The sequence below is a fragment of the Nothobranchius furzeri genome, chromosome 5 (genome assembly GCF_043380555.1).
Source record: "Nothobranchius furzeri strain GRZ-AD chromosome 5, NfurGRZ-RIMD1, whole genome shotgun sequence".
Lineage (NCBI taxonomy): Eukaryota > Metazoa > Chordata > Actinopteri > Cyprinodontiformes > Nothobranchiidae > Nothobranchius > Nothobranchius furzeri.
The window spans coordinates 37789327-37810047 of NC_091745.1; the positions used below are offsets into that span (position 1 = coordinate 37789327).

Consider the following 20721-nt stretch of genomic DNA (forward strand, 5'->3'; position numbering starts at 1 on the left):
CATGGAAAATATGTGAAAACGTTTGTTTTTAACCCCAAATTGAACAAGTTTACCTAGATCTTAAAAAGCAGCTCAGATGATGAAACTGCAACTATGATTCTGATAACAAGCTAACAAATTGAACTAGCTCCTCTAAGATAACCGGCTAGCAGAACTTCTGACTGACAGTTTATGTGCAGCAGCAAATCAATTATCCTGATTAACAAGGTTATAAATGAAAAATCACTTTGATGTGTGGGGGAACTTTTCCAGGCCCTCCTTAGCAGGGTGGGACTGGGAGGAGAGTGCTGTAGCCTTTTAGCTGGAAGCTAACCGGAGCCTGGGGCTAACGTCACCACCCGGTGGAACACTAGCAACATGGAGGTAGGTGGGTTGGTTCACCAGCACGTGTCGGAGTCAGCCCGGTTATTATCAGCTGCTTAACGACACCGAGCGGACTCACGTTCACGTTTGAAAGCAGCGCTGATTCCTGAAACATCAGCACAAAGTGTGTTCGTTGCTCTGAGCCAGCATGACGAACAAGGGAACGGCGTCGCTAACACTGTTCAGGTGTTGCTTTCCATCCTTAAAGGGTCTATGTAGGGGCGGGCGTATTACGTGAACAGAACCATCTGATTGGCCGCATATCAGAAGGGCTACATTTGATTGGTCAAAAAATACTTCCGCGTAAAAAACAGAGCTGGTTTACAAAAAGTAGATGTATGACACAGATGGAAATGTTTGAACCAAACATTTATCGCTGTTTTTGACGTGTTTTGCGTTGGGCCTATCGCACGTCCCGTTATCGCGATAACGATCATTTTTCGATATATTGTGCAGCCCTAGTTCAAACCCCACCAAACCATTAAAGGAGGAAACAAAAGCAGCCGTGTAGAACAAAAACACAGCTTACCGATCATCAAGTTAATCAGGTCGGGCTCCACGCCAGTCAGGAACTTCCTGCGAAGGCTGATCCCTTCAAAGTCCACATACACTCTGCGGTTTACTTCAAACTCCTGACCTGTTGTCATCTTTAGAACAAAGGACAAGTCAGTGAGAGGGTGACTATCAAAGTCTAAACGTCTAGATTGCAACAACACAGAAGGAGCAGATCTTACCCTGCCACTGATGAGATGCCGATGTTTGTAGCAATAGACCTTTTTGTCATCCTGGAACACACACTGCCGAGAGCGGGCGCACATGAAGTGGTAGTTACTTTGACAAGATGTCAAACAGCAGCCCACGGTGGCACCGGTGTGATTACAGCGTTCACATCGCTGGTGGCAAAGGACAAGAAACCAATGAGGATGTCACCGGTGAGTAAAACCAGACATTTTCACCATCTTAGTTGGTTTCTGCATAAAAACTACCAAGATTTTAGATCTTATCCACAGAAGGTGGCTCCCTGAATGGCCTCAGTTTGGAGAAAATCTGCTCTTTATACCCTACCCTAATAACAAAGATTTGCAAGTGCTGGTTTATAAACTTTCACATCACCATCGGTCACGAATCCCCTAAAAGTATATATATTTTAATAGAAAGTGTAATTTATGTAATTGGTCCCAGAGTCTGGAAATTATTCAAATTCTGTCATCAGTGATGTAATGCATCACTCCCAATAATATTACCTATTAATAATGCATTCATGCTAAATATAATGTAGTTTAAATATTCTAAATGGTGTAACGGAATGAAATGACGGTTTTCCACCTAAAAGTCAGTTCCCCCTCTCCTCAGCAAGAACTAATCTGCATGAGATCTGGCCTCAAGGTCTCATGCATTTGCTCCAAACTGTTTTCCTTTCCAGCCCAAGAGAAGAATGAAGACAAAGGACTCGTCCTTTTTAATAAATCAAAGAACTCTATTTTTAATAAGCTAATCAAACAAAGTGTTAGTCAATAATAAAATGTGAACCAATCTGTGAAATGAAAATATTAATTACTTTATTATAATCCTATAGAATATCATAAGTAATATAACTTTAAATGTTTCCGTTAGAGACTGATCACATGTAGCGTCAAGAGACGACACATGGCCTTCACTGACCCAATCAGAATCTGCCAGATCTGACGGAGGCGTGGTTTTGGTGGTGCTTGGTAAATCTGTTGTCTTTTCATTCGACCATAAACCAAAACATCCGAAGTATAAAACTATGCCCACGTCATCTTTAATCCCAGTTCAAAGCGTTCTAGAGAAGTTGTCGGAGTGGCCAATCCGTAACTTTCCTCTTCAGCCGAAAGAACCAACGACAAGCTGGATAACATCTGTTGCTGTTCCACCTGCTGCAATGGTTCCTTTCAGAATAAAAGCTGAACTCATTGACCCTCCGGGTCCATCTGACGCTGTCAACCAACTGTCGCTTTTTACCTGGAGACAATCCAAAGACTAGTCTGTCGTACTGCTGACGCTGTTTCATCGGCTCCGGACCGAAAGAGGGGTTCGAGGACCTGGCAGCCTGGGTCTGTACGGAGGTCTCATTCTAAGGGTATGTGTGGAGCGACAAGTTGGCGTCTTATGTGTTTATGAATCTCCGAATCAAAGCTTAGAGCGAAGACATCACCTTCACTCCCATCAGAACTTATCGTTTCTCCGGATTTGCTGGTTCTGAACAACATTCCACATTACACCATTCTCCGTCTCACTTCACCTTAGTTACACCATACATTTAGTGTTTAAACTTAGTCTAGTTTAATTTGTTTAGTGATAAATCTTTAAACTTATTAAACTTGGCTTTCTCTTCTGTTGTCTCTGAGTTAATACGAAGTGTTACATAATCCCTGCAATAAAAAGTTCCAATCTTCTGGTTAAAAGTACCCAAAGATCCATAAGGTTGATTTCCTATTTCCTATGGAATCTCATGTCTCATGGTTCATTAAATAACACATAAATTAACCCTTTACAATGCAACGGTCACATGACCCAACATTAAACATGAAAGATTAAAACTGTTTAGGACGGCAGCAATCGGCCTTAATGTCTAAGTCGCCTTTCACCATCATCTCATCAGTTTTCTCAGACCTAATCACTATTTCTGCAAACAGAGGCCCTTCTACTGAAATATTCTGCTCATTTAAGTATCAAACGTTGGTTTTAAATAAACGCTAATCTCTACTGATGTGTTAGAGTTGGATTTGTTAACAGATACATTTCAGAATAATGAACCAACCATCAAGCGCCCCCTTGTGACAGCACTGTGCACATGCAGCAGAGAGCCGTTGTCCTCCTCGAACACCTCCGCCGACCACAGGCAGCAGTTGACATGTGCCCACTCGTTCTGGCCCAGGTACAGCAGGCGCCCCGCCTCCTGCAGAGCAGCGGTGAGTCACTAATCAAGACCTGGTGGGTCGCATCTCCACGTTTACTGTAAAACTTACGTTGGGTTTCAGGTCTCCGTATTTCTGGCACAGAGAGCACTGCCTTTCATCCTCTTTAGTCCATCCTGTGTCCAGATCTGCTTTGGAAAGTCTGCCTCTTTTACCTTTAGAAGATAATAAATGTAAACACTAACCTCCAAGCATCAAGATTACTTTGAAAGCAAAAATAATATTTGTATTTTTTCCACAAATGACCTTTGATTCTGAGAGTTCTGCTAGTTCTGAAATGATTACGGCTTGTCGGATCGCCCGACATCGGAGAAACCGCCTCCTCCTCCTTTATGTCCAAGCTCTGTCCGTTGTCCTCTAGCAGGAGACCCAGCGGAGGCCTGGACAGAAGCTGCCTCCTCTCCTGCCACTGGGCGTAAACGTGCTCGGTGTTGGGAGGATGAACAGCGTGGGACAGCATCCCCCTGAAGGAGGACCACGAGAGTATGACGGCTAATAACTTGTGTGAGTTACACTGACTAAATCGCTCTAATTAAAAGTCTCTTTCACTCACATGGGCAAGTCTTTGGTAGAAAGGGTCCACAACTTTGGGTCCTGACCGTTGAACCAGTTAAACACCTCCTCCAGGAGCTAAATGGTAAAATAATGAAATCTGTGTTTGGCTCTGAAACCGTTTATTGTTCATGACACTTTAACAGCAGCTCACTTTGGGTGTTGCTGTACCTTTAAGTAGTAAGAGCGTGCTAGGGCAGTAGGCCTCTGCTCCTCTGGGAGGTGCTCTTCCAGCTCCAGCTTCCTTCGCACCACCTGGACCACATCTTCATGGAACTTTTTCTGTTAGAAAAGAAACAAAAACAAGGAGCTAGAATTAAAAAACAATAACTACAGGCAATCCTGAGAACTACTGATCACTTGAGTCCAACCTGGCCGTGAAGATCCTGCGTGTTGCTGAGAATACGCTAACCACATGCTTCTTTCTGGGAATTCTTCTACTCAAATAACCCCACCCCCTGAGCCAATTAGCGCTGAGCAGCGTACGTCACACACCGCAACGCTGAGTTTCTCATAAACTATGAAGACGGCATCTCGAGCGGCTCTTTCCTCTGATCTAAATGACTTGGACTTGTCTTTACAACCAAAACAAGTAGAAGCTCTAAAAAACGTTCTAAAGAAAGATGTTTGCGCCATCACCAGACGCCATTTTTGACTACAGCTAAAAAACGACAGCTTTAGTCGGCATTTCCGCCTTTGTTCTGATTGGTTATTTTTGAGCTGGCTAGTCCCGCCCCTCACGTGCCTCTCTGCCTGCGAGTAACCAGACTGGTTCTCTGTGCAGAATTAAACAGAGGACTGGCAGCCTGGCTACAAACGATTAGAGGAGACTTCTGGAACAACATCCAGATGGATGAAGGTCAACATGGAGGACGTGTTCACTAAAAACCAAACATCACCCCATCTAATTATTCAAACAATGTCATGCACGGAGCTGGAGAGCTGGAGGGGCGTGCCAATTCTGCAGCTACAGGACCTGATCAGCTTTCAGCCGCGAGAGAAAGCACAACTGTGTTCCAAAGTCATCAAGAACAAGAGCCGTTTCTCTGGGTGACGTCTGAAGGCCAAAGCCGGGTCATTTAACAGAACCAGTACACAGACTGGCTAAAGAGGTGATGTGGCGATCCCAATTTAAACATCAAACAGAAACTTTCACACAGATGTGAAAATGATGCTTTAAAAGAGTGTAGGGAACGTTTTACATACTGAGAGGGAATCATTAAAGTTACTAATTCCTGGCTAACAGATTTCTCAAATTAGTTTTGGAGAAAACATTTGTGTTTTTTATGAAATCATTTCTGTTATTCCTGTTAAATGAGTCAAAGAGCTAGTCACCACAAGTCTTACTCCACACACACTTCCTGTTTGAATATTCTGACCACAGACCGGGGCTGGGTGACCTTTCATTAACCCAGTAAAGGGTCATTTTAGCACGTACTTGCTGAAGAAATTGATTTAAAAATATGAAAAAGTCGCCACGTCTCCCTTTAACACCCTTAAGCCGGGCGTACACTGTGCGACTTTTTCACTCGCAGCGTTCAGCTTCAGCTCAAACTGTACGACTTCCTCGCAGAGCAGATCTCACGAGTCATGTGCTCACACTGCACGACCCAATTCTCGCATGCGACCTGACTGCTCACACTGTACGTCTGGTAGCAACACGTCGGCCCTAAAAATGTGCTAAAAATAGCAGTTTTTACTCAACACGTCAGACTTTTTTGTCTTGCCTGTTGTCCTTCGGGAGTGCTGCAGGAGGACACACAGGGATTTATGGGGGTTGGATGAGGAAAACGAAATAAAGAAAGTAAATCTGTGTTTTGTGATCAGTTTAATTTGACATGAACACGACAAACACACTTTGTTGACAATCTTTGTGGGTAAAAAAAACGTGTAGAAACAAAAACGAACAGCGTGTGTTATTAGGGAAATAGCGAGCGACCGGCCGGCGTTGATGCAGGATTGCGCATGCGCCGTGAGCGGTTCTGATACTTTTTGGATCGTAGCTGCTCGCAGCGCCGCTTCAACAGTGCGATACCCTCACGAGGGACGAGCGAAATATTAAACACACCAGAAGTCCGTGCGACCTCACGATTGCTGATCGGCTGCTGGTCACGTGGTGTTAATCGCCTCTCGTAACCCCCTGTACACTACACGACCGCTCGGCGCAAAACTCGCCCCGATGTCGTGGCTTCTCGCACGACTGGAAAATCGGCTCAAAAAAGTGAAAAAGTCGCACAGTGTACGCCCGGCTTTAGTGTTGACATCAAATAGCTCAGAGCTCACCAGTGACGTATACAGGCCTTTGTCGAACTTCTTGCCGACTGCTCGAAGGTCACAGGCTGGCTGACCTTCAGTTCCACCATCGGGGTCAACCAACGTCTCACACTAAAACAAAACCAGCGTGTGTTTGATCATGTCAGTTTTAAATTCCAGGGCAAACCCCCTCACCAACCAATCAACTGCTTTCAGTGACAACAAACGTTCAAATGCAAAAGTCTGCGTTTCCAACCTGTGAGCAGGTAACAAGATGCTGGGTGAGGGTGGAGGACAGTAAGCACGCCAGCACCTTCTCCACCCCGGCCCTGAGCTCGATGTAAAGCAGCTCCCTCCAGGCGCTTGGCTGGGTCACGCTGCACGGCCGGCACGAATAGACCACGCTCTCTGGCAGGCTGGACAGGATCTCATACAGCTCGTCTGAAATCAGTCAAGCGGTGATATTAAAATCAGGAAAATGTGACGAAGGCTTTAACAAGCACTAAAACACGCCGTCACGCGGGGAAACCAGCAGGACTCACCTGTTAGATCCTCGCATCGGGCATGCACCCAGTGGTTGCACGTGCCACACTGCATCATCTGACTATCATAGTCGTTATCTTCATAGCACTTGAAGCAGATTGGACAGTAATTTCCTAAGAAAATGTACAAAGACTACTTTAGCCAACTTGTTGGACAATAAACAAAGACAGGGTGGTAAGGAGTCTCTACCCTGGTCGTAGAGTTTTGAACAGTCTGGACAGAGGCCTTTACTGTGGTTCCAGTCGGTGTCCCAAGTCTTCCCCGGAGTGACACCACAGCTTTTACACCTGATGCATGTCATACACACCTGCAGAGACACGGCCATGTTAGTAGAACATACACCTCCCTGGTTTTGTGTTTTCTGATAATCCTACCCAGGTTTTCCTCTTCTTGGGTTGTTTTGGATAGTTTGGTCCCAGACAGGAAGCATGGTAACAGTTTTGGCACCGTTCACACTCCATTAGAGGCTGGAGGAGGACATGTAAGGGTGCAAATGTGAGTCTGGGGGAAGTTTTATCCCAAGGACCAAAACCAAGTCTAATTGCCTCTCCTTACCCTGGAGAGCTTGTTTTTTCTCCCACACACATGACAGAATTTGCAGCGCCTGCAGCACCAATTTTCCTTATTCTCCTCCGAGGGACGTTCAGCAGGTTCAAGGCAGAACCGGTGGAAGGGTTCGCAGCATACTTGGCAGTATAACATCTGTATGAAAACCCCACAGACGACAAATACGATTTAAATATGATGATGCAACCGTTATACGCTGATTAACTTTAAACAGCAGAGAGCACTGAGCAGTCACCTCGTGTTGGCCTTTACTGGCACAAAGGAAGCAAACGTAGGGAGGCATGAGCGGCGCAGAGGTCAACACGCTTAAACCACCCAGGTTCCACACGTTCTCTGGAGTACAGTCCTCCTGAAGATCAGACAACAACCGATCCGTCACAGGCCAGAGCCCACAGACTAACCTCTGGGAGGGTATAATGTGTTTATCCTTCTTGTGTCATGATAAATAAAGATTTTACTTTTAGTTCAAACTTGACCAAATAAAAGACTGACCCCTAGTGGCCAAAAATGTGTGGCACATAAAGGATCCTAAAGGGTTTTTTAATGAGTTTTATTATGAAATCTGATTAAAAAAGGGACAAACTGTCCATTAATTCACTCATTAAAACGAGTTTACAGTGAAAAGAAAAACGCGTCCTACCTTGAAGTCGACCCTGATTTTGTGAGTCGGTTTAGAAGACTCCACGTCTCGCTGCTCAAAGCCATGAGCCAGAGCAGCAAGGACGCTGGGGGGGGTCTGCTCCAAAGGACTCTGAGACGACAGAACCTGAGAGACATGTCCACAACTTGTTTTTTCTTCACATGACAGGTTCCTAGAATTAAACTAGTAAACAATAATCTAACACATCAGCACTGCAACCGTCTCATCAACAACGATGGCCTCCTTATGTTTTCTGCTACCCACCTAATGTCAAAGCTACACAGCAAAATGCTTTGGGCTTTAAAACACATTTGCTTAAAAGGATTAAATCAAAAGATTGTCAGAAAAATCCTCAGATCCAACAAGGGATCTCCGTATGAGGTCACCCACCTTCTCGGGTTTCCGCCGACCCTGCGGTACCCGATGTGAACTAGATTTGCGATGCCTGACTTCATCGTCTGAAAAGTCTTCCCAGAACCCATCCAGAGACACAAAATCTTCAGGACAAGAGAAAAAATAACTAATCTCCACAAACTTTGTGACTAAAATATTACAGGTGAAGAAATGTGGTTGGTTGTTCTGTCTCGTATGCAGAAATCACCTTGGCCGAAACGAGGTCCGGCACCCCGTCTCTTCGCCGGTGAGGCCGAGTTGCACAAAGCTTTCTCGTCCAGATCCGAGTCATAATCCACCAGGTCGAAATACACGCGAGGTTTCACCACACGCTTTGGCTGCTTCCTCACTGATGGACTGTGGCCGTCGGTCTGGAGGCCAGATGGCGAGTCGCCGGCACCCTCCATCCCTTCGTCGTTACTCGAGTGACCCACGCTGAGAGATGGCCGCCTACGCTTATTGGATCCTTAACACAGAAAAGAACTGGATTATTAAAACTGTTTTAGAGAAAAACACTAAATGTAAGAGAGAAGCAGAAAAATACCTTTGGGTACCGTCCTCCCACTAAGTCTGCGAGCTTTTCTCTCTTCAATTTGATCACATCTCTTATAGCTGGTGGTGAACGAGAGCCGGGATGAATCAGGTGCGTCGCACTTCACAGTTAAACTAACTTAGCAGAGGACATGAACTTACACGCAACACTGACGCTTGGTGTTTGGACCGCCAAACTTGGGTTTGTCCAGGCAGTTTATGCAGTCGCCACAGTCGTCCTCGTGGTTGCAGCCCTTGCACACGCCACACCTCCGTGAGCGGTACCCAAACGGGCCGAGTCCTTTCCTCTTCGCAAAATTCGATGTCTTCTTTGATTTTGTTGCCTTTGAATCTGAAAGTCCTGGGCTGTCCGGCTCCGACTGAGACCCAACATCTGTGATGGAGAGACACCGGAGTAATTTCTCCGAACCTTTGTGAGGATAAAACATTAAAGCCGTTTCCCAGGTAAAGATCTTGATAAAAAAGTAGCATGTTCATATAAAATAACTGGGTTTGAGACTGTTTTTAACTGAACTCTAATGATCAAACCAAATAAATATGTTCATCCTGATCATAACGACCTTGAGTGACAGCTGATGGGGAAATGCCGGATCTCTCATGCAGCGGCAAGGCGCTTAGTCTGGGAATGTCATCAGGAACGAGGGCCCGAGGCTGCCCCAGCACCACGGAGGCAGCGCGGCACACGTGCTTGATTCGTGGACCTCCTGCTCTGCGGAACTCCTGACAGAGTGGGGAAATGAGCTGCGGCTAAAAGACAAGACAAACAACTTTTACTTTAACTAAAATGACACAGGCTAGGTTCACCGACTGGATCTACTTTTCTGGGATTTGTCAAAAACAGACAAAAAGAGATTTGAGCTTGGATCGATGACTCCTCCTCTCGGGCGTATTGATCCAACCACTCACTTGTCCTTGAAGAGGCTCGGTCTTGACTGGAACATCAGGATAACGCCGCAGCCTCTGCTTCCTCCTCTGTCTCTTTGAGGTGAGATCTTGAGACCTGGCTCCGGCTGGACCCGATAAAAGCTACAAGTGTAGAGTAATGACACGTCACTGTCTAAAGTCTGAGAAAAACCTCATTGGTCTTTACAAATACTCCCTTCACAACATTAAGAGAACAAATCAGCTACAACAGCAAGGTCTGATTAACAGACAAAAGGCATGACTAATCTGATCACGGCGTCTTGACCTTACCCCAGAGGACTTCAGCTGTTTCTGCTGGTCGATTTTAATGAGCTGAACCTTGGCTTTCCGCAGGAGATTCAACATTCTTTTGTTTGCACCAGTGAGGCGAGCTCGCTGTGGAGCTCCTTTCTCCACAGAACCTACATGAACACCTCTGCTTGCGCCCGAGTTCTGTGCAGGCTTCGGCTCTCCTGCAAAGGAAGCAGTTTGTTTTGTTCCACCTGCATCAGAAACGGATCACCTGTCATTTAGCACTAATAAACAGATTGGTTTCAACACTGGTACCTGAGGCTAGGACGGTGTTTCCTGCTAAAGCTTCTCCTCCACGTTGTTGAAGTGCGATGGAGTTGGTCCCCCGGACACACACGGAAACCTTCCTCACTACCCCTGGAGAATCAAGGTCCTCTATCTTCAGCTTAGACTTGGCCTTTTCTGTGCTCGTGTCCCGTTGTCTCAAACTGATGCTCATCACCTCGTCATCCAGTCCTTCTGCTAAATCCACCGGAGGCGCGGCAGGTTTGCTCGCAGGCTCGAGCTCCTGCGTGGCTTTGCTCTTAGGAAGTCCCGTGTGCGGCTTCTTTAATCTCTGGTAAATCTTGAGTTGAGCTGCTTGCTTGTTAAACTTGGGCGAACTTTTCTTTCTCAGAAAGTCCATAAGGTCTGACGAAGGTTCTGGCGGTTTATCCACGGATAAAAACAGATTCTCACATTTGCCCACTGGGCTTGTGTCCAGTGTGTACACCCCCTCGTCGGGCTCCTCTGAAAGATGCCACTTGAAGCTGGAGTTCTTTAAAAAGGGCTCCTTCATTTCATTCTTGTTGGATTTTCTGTCACAAAACAGGCTATCAGCTAGGTCAAGGTCATCATCCAGGTCCTGAGCTGAAAACAGATCAACATCCAGCTGAGCTTCATTAAGGATGTCCTCCTCGTTGATAGGAAAGATGGGGGAGATGGCTCTTTCTGCTTCGTCGTCTTGCCTCTTTCCGGAGCGTACCTGCAGGCCCAGCTGCAAACCCTTCTTGGGAGAGTTTCTGCGAGGCAACACCGACATTCCAGCATCATCCATGAATCTCTGCGGGGTCTTGATGACACGGGAAGATCTAGCGCTTACAACGGGCATAATGAAGTGTTTGATGTTTTTTACAAACTTGGACTTTCCAGGCTGGGGGTTAGCAACACTCGTTTGTCCCGAGTCGACTGGGGTGTCTGCTTCTTCCTGCTTTAAACTTCCCTGTCCTAACCCCATTTCCATCAGTGTAGAGATGATTTTCGATGTTGATTTAGGCCTTTTGGATCCCATAAAATGAAATCCTTTCCGCTTCTTTTTGTACTTTTTCTGTACTCCGATGAGTTTAGAGCCCAGGTATGAAGCAGGGGTTGCATGGGAGTAATTATCATCCACCTCATCGACACTTTGACTTTCGGATAATGTAAGTGGAGCAAATTTCCCATCTCTGTCTCTGTGCCTGTGTTTGGGACGTGGTCCAGTTAAGCTTTTGCGTGTCTTCTTTAGTTTCTTGTGAGATTTTTTGAAAGTTTTTGGCTTATTTGCGAGACTTTCCGGCACCTCTGAAGGCGGAGTGTCGATCAGCTGCATGTGTGGTTCTTCCTTCACCGGCGACTCTTTCTGCTCCTCTTCCACTGACGTAGGGTCCTGTTTGGTCTCTGGTGCTTCGTCCTGCTGTGTGACCTCTTTCACCTCAGGCTGACTGACCTCTACAACTAAGGGTTGCACATCTTCTGTTTGGACAGGTTCTGCAGCAGTCGAGTCGATTGCAACAGGAGCCGTGTCTACAGTGGCATCTGGTGAAACCATGGCCTTTTTCTTCTTTTTGACTAGTTTATTATTTCTAGGTTTCCTAGGTTTGGAAGGCACAGGTAGTGGTTTGATCTCTTCAGTCTGTGGTTCTGCCTCTTTCTCCACCTTCAGTGGACAAACTTCCCCTGCCGACTGTGAAGAACCGTCATTAACCTCTAAAGTATCCTTCTCAAGAACGTCCAACGAGTTCAGGCTGGCATCTTGTGGTGGATCTGGCAAAATTTGGCAAGAGTTTGTGGGAAGAGCTTGAGAGGTGGGATCTTCAGTTGAGACCTGAGGGGGAACTTCTACCTGTGGAGTCCCTTTCTCTTGGATTTTTCGTAATATTCGTTTGTGAGTGGCCGCTGGCTTCTGGCTGACAGATCTGGTGTTTGCTGAATCAACACTAGGCGTCCTTCTCCTTAATGTCCTAGTAGGAGCAGCCTCGCCATCTGGAGAAGATGGCTTCTCTTCGTGAGCTTCAGCTGGATCTTTCTGAACGTCCTCCTTCTTTTCAGGGCTAACCTGCTGGATTAAAAATGACGGCTTTGAGCTTTTATGCTTCTTCCCAGGAGAAGAAACCTTCTTGATCTGAAGAGGCGGTACAACCTTCCCACTGTCGGTCTTAATGGTTTCTTGCGTAGGTGTTTCAACTTCAGCTTGTAAACTAGAGTTTTCCGAGGCAGGCTCGTTTTGGAGATCATTCCTGGTGACTGCCACGCTCTCCTTGGGGGCTGCGCTCTCTGGTTTGGATCTTCTACCCTGTCCTTTTGTGTTCTTGTTGACGCTGGTGTCACATGGAGCAGGCTGATCCACCGTCTCTGCTGGTACTTTGGTCGTGTTTTCAGGCCCAGGTGGTTGAATTCTTCCCTTCACTAATGTCAAAGTCCAAATATATTTTCTTCGCTTTTTCTTCCGAGCCGAAGTCTTCCCGTGGTTCTGCGGATCGTATTTGGGATTTTTGATTTTTATTAACTTTAGGCTTGGGACCCTCTCTTCCTCATTTGTAAAGGGTAAACTCTCCTTGTTTTTTGTGTCTAACTTATCGGGCTCTGGAGATGATGAGCCGCAATTTTCTGGCACTGAAACATCTTTATTTAACCTTTTGCTTTGCCGTCGTCGTTCTCTAGCAGCTGGAGGTTTAGCCTCGACAATGTCTGAAAGCTCTGACTTGGGCACAGTCAGAGCAGGAGTGGTTTTATTGGAGCTGTCAGTTTCAGACACACCGCCCGTGGCCTTTTTAGAGGCTGGGTTAGTAACTCTGTTGCTCCGACGAGTTACTTGTTTAGCGGCAGAAACCCGAGGTGCCGCTGCTTTCTTCGTTACTTCCTTTGCTCTCGGTTTGGGCTCCACGGGCTCGATGTCATTTCCCGTGTCAGCCACTTCTTTCTCTTTTGATTTTTGGTCACCAACCACAACTTTGGCAGTAGTCTGGCTTACAGGTTCTGCTTCCTTCATGGCAGATCTCCCACGCCTCCTTGTAGGTATGCTTCTTGCTCCTTTATCCTCGGAGCCTTGTTCCTCCACAAATGTTTCGGTTTTTACTTTAATGTGTGCGCTTAAAATCTGGTCGTCCTGAATGTCTTTAACGTCGGGTCGGTCCTGCGCTTCTTTCGTCTTCAGCGTCTTCACTGATCTTTTCTGAGGCTCGTTTACCGTTTTCTTTTTGGCCACTAACTTTATCGTAATCCTCGGCGCCGCTGCAGGAGCTCTGCTTTTAGTGGACTGCCGGTCCATAGTGTTTTTTCCTTTCAAATTTTTCTTCAAATCCTTTGCTGGCTTTGCGTCCACGGCTGCGTTGTCCTCCACAGCTTTAACAGGAACAGGTGGGATAGCTGCATCTTTTGCTGGGGTTTTCTGTGGCAGCTTCTCAATTCTTCGTTTAGATTTTGTCTTGAGAACATCACCTAAAAAACACACGACATAAAATCAAACGTCTACTTCAAAGTTTATTACACCAAATACAAAAGTGGAATGAATTTAGATTTGTTTAAAGGTATTTCCATGGATAAACCAACGTTTAACTCGGATCTTACTAGAGCGTCTCATTAAATATCTCCTGTGATAAAATTACAGCTTCTTTACCTTTGGAAGAATTTTGGTGAGACATCGTGGGTTCTTGCAAACGTTTTCTGTCAGATTCAAATCCTTTGAAATCATCACCCTTGGGAGGACCAAAAAAAACAAAAGGTCAGGAGTTGTTTAGCAGAACCATGAGAATAAAATTATAGCTGCAACAGAAAAGTAACATTTTTGGAGGAACACTTTTCTTTCCTAATCTAACTGTGCCTGTTATGTGCCAAAGTGCAATGGACTGTGGGTAATAATGCACAATAAAAGAAAATGGAAAATAAAAACATTGTTCAAATCTTTGTTAGTTGATCAGAGGCACTGTGGGCTCTTCATTCATGTTATTTAGGTTGCAATGAATAAGGCATATGCTTGATAACAAAAATGACAACCAAATGAATAACTTGAGGAAATAAAAAATTAGCTTTTTTAATGCAGGTTTTTCATTGTTAAGAGTTTGAAATTAACTTCAGTACAGATTATTATTGATCAAGAATGTTGTTACCTCAGAAGATTTCCAATGAATATGCTGCATTAAATTGTTAAAACGAAAATTATGAATAATCTTTTAACCTACGGAAGTTAAAATTGGCAACAAACGCCAATTTTACTCTGCACAACTTTTGTCCCAGGTGTGATCTGCACAGCTGCAGAGTGTGTTGTTAAAGCTAAATGTGATGATCTAATTTTAAATTACTCTTTGAAGGTACAAAAGTCGGTCACTACAGCTCTGGTGATAATGACGGGGATACAAAAAGCAAGAGCAACAGTATGCTTTCCTGCTCTTTGGTAATAAGATCAACTATACACTTTTGTAGAGAATCCCAAGATTCTCTACAAAACACTAAACTCTGTTCTGGTGTATCAGGAGCCCAGCTCCATGTCTCCTACAGCTGCTGGAAACTCTGAAGATTTTCACAGATTCTTTGTTCATAAAGTATCGGGCATTAGAGCAGATATTTCCGGTAACTTTATTGACACTGTTCCAGTTCCTCCATCACCACCCACCCTGAGCTCCCTCAATACCGTTTCATACTCTGAGCTGAGTAAGCTTGTTGCGAGGCAGAAGCCATCTGACTCTCCACTTGATGTTCTGCTGCCTCGTCTCTGGAAGGCTGCCTTTCCGTGCCTTGGCCGTTCACTTGGTCAGATTATCAATGGGAGCCTCAGCACAGGTGTTGTCCCAGCTGCTTTGAAAGCAGCAGTTATCCGGTCGACCCTGAAGAAACCTGGTGCTGATGTCTCTGTGATCGAAAATTACAGGCCTATCTCTACCCTGCCCTTTACATCTAAACTGCTTGAGAAAGTCGTTTATCAGCAGCTGATCTCACATTTAGCTGACTCTGATCTGTTTGAGGTTTTCCAATCAGGGTTCAGGTCTGGCCATAGCACAGAGTCAGCTCTACTGTGGGTCCTAAATGATATCTATCTATCACTAGATCAGGGTACATCTGTGGTGCTTCTGTTGTTAGACCTGACAGCAGCCTTCGACACGGTTGACCACGCGATTCTACTCGATCGCTTGGAACGATGGGTTGGGATCAAGGGGTCTGCTCTGGATTGGTTTAGATCGTATCTCCACAACAGGACATTCTACGTTAAACTGGGTGATGTTTTTTCTTCTTGGGAGGGGCTCCGCTGGGGGGTCCCGCAGGGATCGATCCTTGGCCCTCTTTTGTTTGCCATTTATCTGCTACCTCTGGGGTCAATCTTTCGTAAACATGGCCTATCATTCCATCTCTATGCTGACGATTGCCAGATTTACTCTCCATTGTGTCAGGAGAAAGGTCACTCTATCCAGTCCTTTGTGTCCTGTATTAACGAGGTGAAGTCTTGGCTAATGGCCAACGTTTTGCATCTGAATGAGGGAAAGACAGAACTCATTGTTTTTCACCCCAACAGCAGGAATGTGGGTTGTTATGTTGATCTTGGCCCTCTTTCTCCCTTCTCAAAACCAGTTGTTACCAGTTTGGGGGTAAAAATTGATGCTGGACTTAAATTTGATGCTCACATCAACTCAGTGATCCGGTCCAGTTTCTTTCACCTGAGACGCCTAGCAAAAATCAAGCCTATGCTGTCGAGAGCCCACCTGGAGCGGGTACTGCATGCATTTGTAATTTCTAGGCTTGATTACTGCAGCTCTCTATATGCAGGTTTGTGTCAGTCATCACTGCGTCGCTACAGGTTGTGCAGAACATCGCAGCCAGGTTCCTGACTGGGACCAGGAAACGGGACCACATCAGTCCAGTTCTGGCCTCCCTGCACTGGCTTCCGGTTTGCTATCGTGCACAATTCAAAATCCTTGTCTTTGTTTACAATTTCTTCCAGGGTGGTGGTCCTCCCTATCTAGCCTCACTCCTGAACAAACATTCCCCATCACGCGCTCTGCGCTCCTCTGACCAAGGCCTGCTCGCTGTCCCTCGTTCTAGGTGTCGTACTCGCGGGGGCCGGGCTTTCTCAGTCCTAGCGCCGTCACTCTGGAACCAGTTGCCACCCTCAGTTAGGCTGTCCCCATCTCTGCCAGTCTTTAAGAGTCGCCTAAAAACCCACCTCCTCCGCTTGGCGTTTCCTGAACATGTTTGATTCAGCCCTCTTTTACGTTGAATTTCTTTCACAGTTTTCATTGGTTCACTCTATCCCTTGTTTTACCCATCTGTCCTGTACTAGAATGTTTCACCTTTTTTTGTAATTTGTATTCTGTAATTTGAATTGCTTTTATTTTTTATTTATTCTCTATATTTGTACTTCTACTGTACCATGTTCAGCGCCTTGGGCTTCCTGACAGGGTTGCGCAAGGCGCTTTATAAATAAAGCTTTGATTGATTGACTTGTATTAATAACTGATCTGAGTTGGTTTATCTTTTAGTTAAAAAAACTCACTTAAAATGTGTGCAAAATTTGTATTGTGGCAGTGTGAGTGGTGGAGGTTAAGAAGTGTGAAACAGAAAAAGGAAATTCACAAATATGCAGATGAGATATTTGATATCTGATGACTTTTCTTGTCAGCACACCTGAATAAGCCAATAGTTATCACTCTATGACAGGCTGTGCAATGAAACGTGTCTGTTTAGTATAAAGTCATCCATAATAACCTAAAAGTGGTCAGTAGTAGTAGTAGTAATAATACATTTACTGATCAATACCTATGTCTAGTAAAGATGGTCTGCCATCCCATGCACGATCTGCTGTAGCTATAGAGAAATATACGTGTGTACTCATCTGCAGTTCCCTCAACACTTTTCATCTTCCTCCTACTAGAAACTCGGACCTCAAACCGCACACGGAACCAATAGTAAGTATTAGCCAGGCACTACTGAGTGCGTGTGACATTTACAATTTTAGTGTATACAACTAGCTTCTGCAGCACCATTTAAACCTATGTCGTGTTTGCTAACACAAGCTAACAGCTAGCGAAAGCATGATCTCATTCTAACTGCAAATGAGCTTCAAAAGTAGATAATAAAAGCTTACATAAATTCTTACGTGAACTTAATTAAAAAGCAACTATCAGATGCATTGTAATGAAGCTAATTTTAGACAGACAAGCGACAACGTATAAAAAGCAGAGCAGCTAGCCGCTAGTGCAGTCTGGAGCCTTTCCCCTCTTTGTGTTGGCTACCAGCAGGCTAGCTGATACGCTGGCCCGAAAACGAGTGGGCCGAAATAATTGCGGCGCATGTTTACAATTTGGTTTTTGTGCTTTTTGTGCTTAATAAAAGAGAAAAATGCAAGCGTATTCTACGTATCAGCTTTAAATATTTAAGGGATTTAATAGCAACTAAAAGCACAGTACTAACTCCACTTAATGCAGCTTTACTGTGTGGTTGAAGTGACGTTTCGTTACGACTCTTTATTAAATGTAATAGTAAGCTCAAGTGCGCTAACGCTGATTAACATGTGAAGCTAACGCTAGCCTGGCGATAGGATGTTGACGTTTCTCCATGGCACTAGTCACACTGCCGCGTAGAGCACTCATTCGTGTATATGTAGGATAACATAAAATGTCATAATAATAAATATAAATATGCTAACTCCTGGTACATTGTGGCACCTTACCTCCTCACTCCCACTAGAGCTATATCCAGCCTGGCCAAGGATCTTGTGGCTTGCCTCTATTCCAAGTAGGCGCAAGTGAGACTGGTCTTCGTTTAACGAAACAGCCAGGTTTGCGGGCCTTGGCCCTACGGTAGTCACATCATCAGCTTCTGAGTTTGATCGTCCGAGCTGCCAACGCTTTTCAGAACGCAAACGACTGCGCGAAGACCAAGGCCGACCGGGGAAACGACCTCTGGCTGTAGCGGTTCCACTCTGGCCTCCTACGGCAGCCGCGGTTGCTGATCCGCATCCCGCTGCCGCCATCATTGCTTCTACAACAACACACCGTCGGCTAGCAGTTTGAGGGGAGACAAGAGGGAAGGCGCGAGATGGGAGGGGGGAGCCGCGGTGGTCCATGGGAAAGTGAGTTCTCTCGGTGAAAGGTCACAAGGTTGTCGGAAGTGGCTGTTAATCATGTTGGCATATTCCTTAACACTAATAACAATTTTACATGATAACACTAATAACAATTTTACATGATAACTGTAGAAATAACATGGTCATAATTTATCCTAAATATTGTACACATTAATTAAAATTTTCATATTCGGATAACTATTTAAAAACACCTAATTTGCGTACACTTCTCTTCAATTATTTCATTTATTTTAATAACATATTTTTAAATGTGTAGAAACATTATTTTCTGCTACTTTGTCTGCTGTCTTGCTCTGTCCACTAGGTGGCAGTATAGAGTATAGGATAGCGTGTGCTAGCAAAAACAAAGACAAGGATGACGAAGAAAAAAGGGAAGGATTAGTGTACAATTAGAAGGCAACGATTGTTAATCGACTATTTTTGCTTTTCTTGTGTGGTCCAGTAAAAGTAAGAGACGTGTTATCGCACTAATGTTCAGTATATTGACTTTCGGTTAAAACATGTAATAGGATTAGACTACGAGACTTTCTGTTTGTCATTGCTAGATGTAGGAGGAACAACTCCGTTGTATTGCTAAGCTAAATGCTAACGTTAGCCTGAGGCAGATTTAGAGTCACCTGATCAAGTTGGTTAGTCATTCTAATGAAGAGACTGCCGCATTGCATGCTTTTGTTTTGAACAGTATTCATAAACGTACTTCGCATATTAGTAATTCGCTTAGTAATTTTCACATTAAAATAGAAAATGCGTTTGAAGTAAATCATATTATATCCAAATTTTGCATAGTTGGCTAAAGGTCCCACTGTGTCTGCATCTGTTGGTTTACAGCAGCAGGGCTCCTGCAACTTAACAATGAACCTGGAACGACTTCCCAACGAGGAGAAGCTTGGCCTCTGCAGAAAGTATTACCTATGTGAGAATACTCATTAAATCAACGCAGTTATTTTTAACCCTCTCAGGCTCAAAATAAGTTCTGATAAAAGGACGAACAACTAAGTCCTTCAGGGGAACTTCTGAGTTAAAAAATGCTCATGAAACACGTGTGGAGTTAAGGCTCAAATCTGCAACGCCTGCCTCCAGAGGGTGCTATGGGGAACATGAGTGGTGGTTTTGTGAACGAGAAATTAATGAAAATAATTAGTGCGTTGGATGTCTTTGATAACGTGTTTTTGTTATATTTTCCAGGTGGTTTTGCTTGTCTTCCATTTTTGTGGCTCGTGAATGTTGTTTGGTTTTTTAGAGAAGCCTTTAGGAAGCCAGCCTACACTGAACAGACACAAATGAAAACATGTGAGTACATATGAGTTTTGTGCAAATACAGCACAATTGAAATGTACCTTTTCCTAATACTTGCTGTAAGTTTGCTTAAATGCAATGTTCTGTTGGGTAACTCAGTCTTGTTTAAGCCACATCTAACATTTGCTTAATTTTCTGTTTTTCTAGATGTAAAGCGATCAGCGCTGGGGCTGTTGTTTTGGTTCACAGTTCTGACGACATGGATAACCATTTTCCAGCACTTCAGAGCACAGTGGGGGGCAGTGGGGGATTACCTATCTTTTACCATTCCACTGGGAACACCTTAAGATGTTCTTAAAAGACATGTCTTTACCCATAACTTGTGGTCCACTGTCATGGACCAAATAGTGCTGCTTCTAACTGAGTGAACGATGTTGGTCTCTTTGTAATCCCACGTCCATAAAGCTTTACTGCACATTGATGTTTTGTTGTATATTATTCCCCTCAAGGCATCTTTGTCTATAGAGTTTGGGTTTGTGATTTTGATGATGCACATTCAAATTTGTTAAAAGAAATCCACTACCCTTGCTTTTTTTACTTTAAATTGAAAGATGATCGTGTGATTGTAGATGCTAAACTCTTAACTTGCAGCTGAGGAATAAAAAGGCTTCATCTTTTGATCTATGAAAACAAATGTCTAGTCTTAAGTCTTACACACACACACACACACACACACACACGTGTATATATGTATGTATAATTTGTGTGTAATTTGTTTTTGGAAACTGATCTAATCTATTTCCATCATGTAAATTCCTTGCTGATCCTTGTTTCATAAAGCCCAGACAACCGCTGGCGCCTGTTGTGAAACCCAATAACGTAATCCCTTCAAACGTCTGCTGTTCCTTCTCATCCTGTGTGAGTCATAACACGATCAGTGCCAGTTTTAGTCCCTGCTGCAGCTAAAGTGACAGGTTGAGCATTGCTAACGGGAGACATGTGCACATACCTGCTACATGCACACAGTGCAGGACAGGACGTATCAGACCGGCAGCATGCTTTTCACAAGGCAGGAGACCATCCAGGGTGCTGTTAATTACTGAAATTCTATTTTACATCAGGAACCCAGTCAATGTTTAACAAAATCAAACCATTTT

At 44.5% G+C, this 20721-nt stretch overlaps 2 protein-coding genes across 3 annotated transcripts in view; one reads left to right on the top strand and one right to left on the bottom strand.

Moving 5' to 3' along the window:
• Nucleotides 1-18322, bottom strand: part of kmt2bb (lysine (K)-specific methyltransferase 2Bb) — a 43109-nt gene extending 24787 nt beyond the window's left edge. The window contains exons 1-25 of the mRNA XM_054741311.2: nucleotides 17912-18322; nucleotides 13871-13949; nucleotides 10273-13692; nucleotides 9997-10178; nucleotides 9709-9828; nucleotides 9363-9549; nucleotides 8944-9175; nucleotides 8795-8862; nucleotides 8459-8716; nucleotides 8248-8354; nucleotides 7858-7983; nucleotides 7453-7566; nucleotides 7206-7352; nucleotides 7025-7117; nucleotides 6840-6957; nucleotides 6650-6763; nucleotides 6364-6548; nucleotides 6138-6239; nucleotides 4026-4136; nucleotides 3856-3932; nucleotides 3549-3766; nucleotides 3354-3457; nucleotides 3146-3283; nucleotides 1098-1256; nucleotides 893-1010 (exon numbers count right to left, since the gene is read on the bottom strand). Coding sequence (XP_054597286.2) covers nucleotides 893-1010; nucleotides 1098-1256; nucleotides 3146-3283; nucleotides 3354-3457; nucleotides 3549-3766; nucleotides 3856-3932; nucleotides 4026-4136; nucleotides 6138-6239; nucleotides 6364-6548; nucleotides 6650-6763; nucleotides 6840-6957; nucleotides 7025-7117; nucleotides 7206-7352; nucleotides 7453-7566; nucleotides 7858-7983; nucleotides 8248-8354; nucleotides 8459-8716; nucleotides 8795-8862; nucleotides 8944-9175; nucleotides 9363-9549; nucleotides 9709-9828; nucleotides 9997-10178; nucleotides 10273-13692; nucleotides 13871-13949; nucleotides 17912-18307 — 6973 coding nt within the window. The 5' untranslated portion in view covers nucleotides 18308-18322. The remainder of the gene's footprint in view (nucleotides 1-892; nucleotides 1011-1097; nucleotides 1257-3145; nucleotides 3284-3353; nucleotides 3458-3548; nucleotides 3767-3855; nucleotides 3933-4025; nucleotides 4137-6137; nucleotides 6240-6363; nucleotides 6549-6649; nucleotides 6764-6839; nucleotides 6958-7024; nucleotides 7118-7205; nucleotides 7353-7452; nucleotides 7567-7857; nucleotides 7984-8247; nucleotides 8355-8458; nucleotides 8717-8794; nucleotides 8863-8943; nucleotides 9176-9362; nucleotides 9550-9708; nucleotides 9829-9996; nucleotides 10179-10272; nucleotides 13693-13870; nucleotides 13950-17911) is intronic.
• Nucleotides 18323-18637: 315 nt separating this feature from the next.
• On the top strand, nucleotides 18638-20254 carry psenen (presenilin enhancer, gamma-secretase subunit). 2 transcript variants are annotated; one of them, XM_015940688.3, is made up of 4 exons: nucleotides 18638-18775; nucleotides 19157-19241; nucleotides 19514-19618; nucleotides 19772-20254. In XM_015940688.3, exons 2-4 carry the CDS (start codon nucleotides 19181-19183, stop codon nucleotides 19909-19911), a joined length of 306 nt encoding a protein of 101 aa, XP_015796174.1. In that variant the 5' UTR covers nucleotides 18638-18775; nucleotides 19157-19180; the 3' UTR covers nucleotides 19912-20254. The 2 variants fall into 2 exon arrangements, with proteins under 2 accessions (XP_015796174.1, XP_054597301.1); XM_054741326.2 differs by having other exon boundaries at nucleotides 18639-18775; nucleotides 19160-19241.
• The last annotated feature ends 467 nt before the right edge of the window (nucleotides 20255-20721 follow it).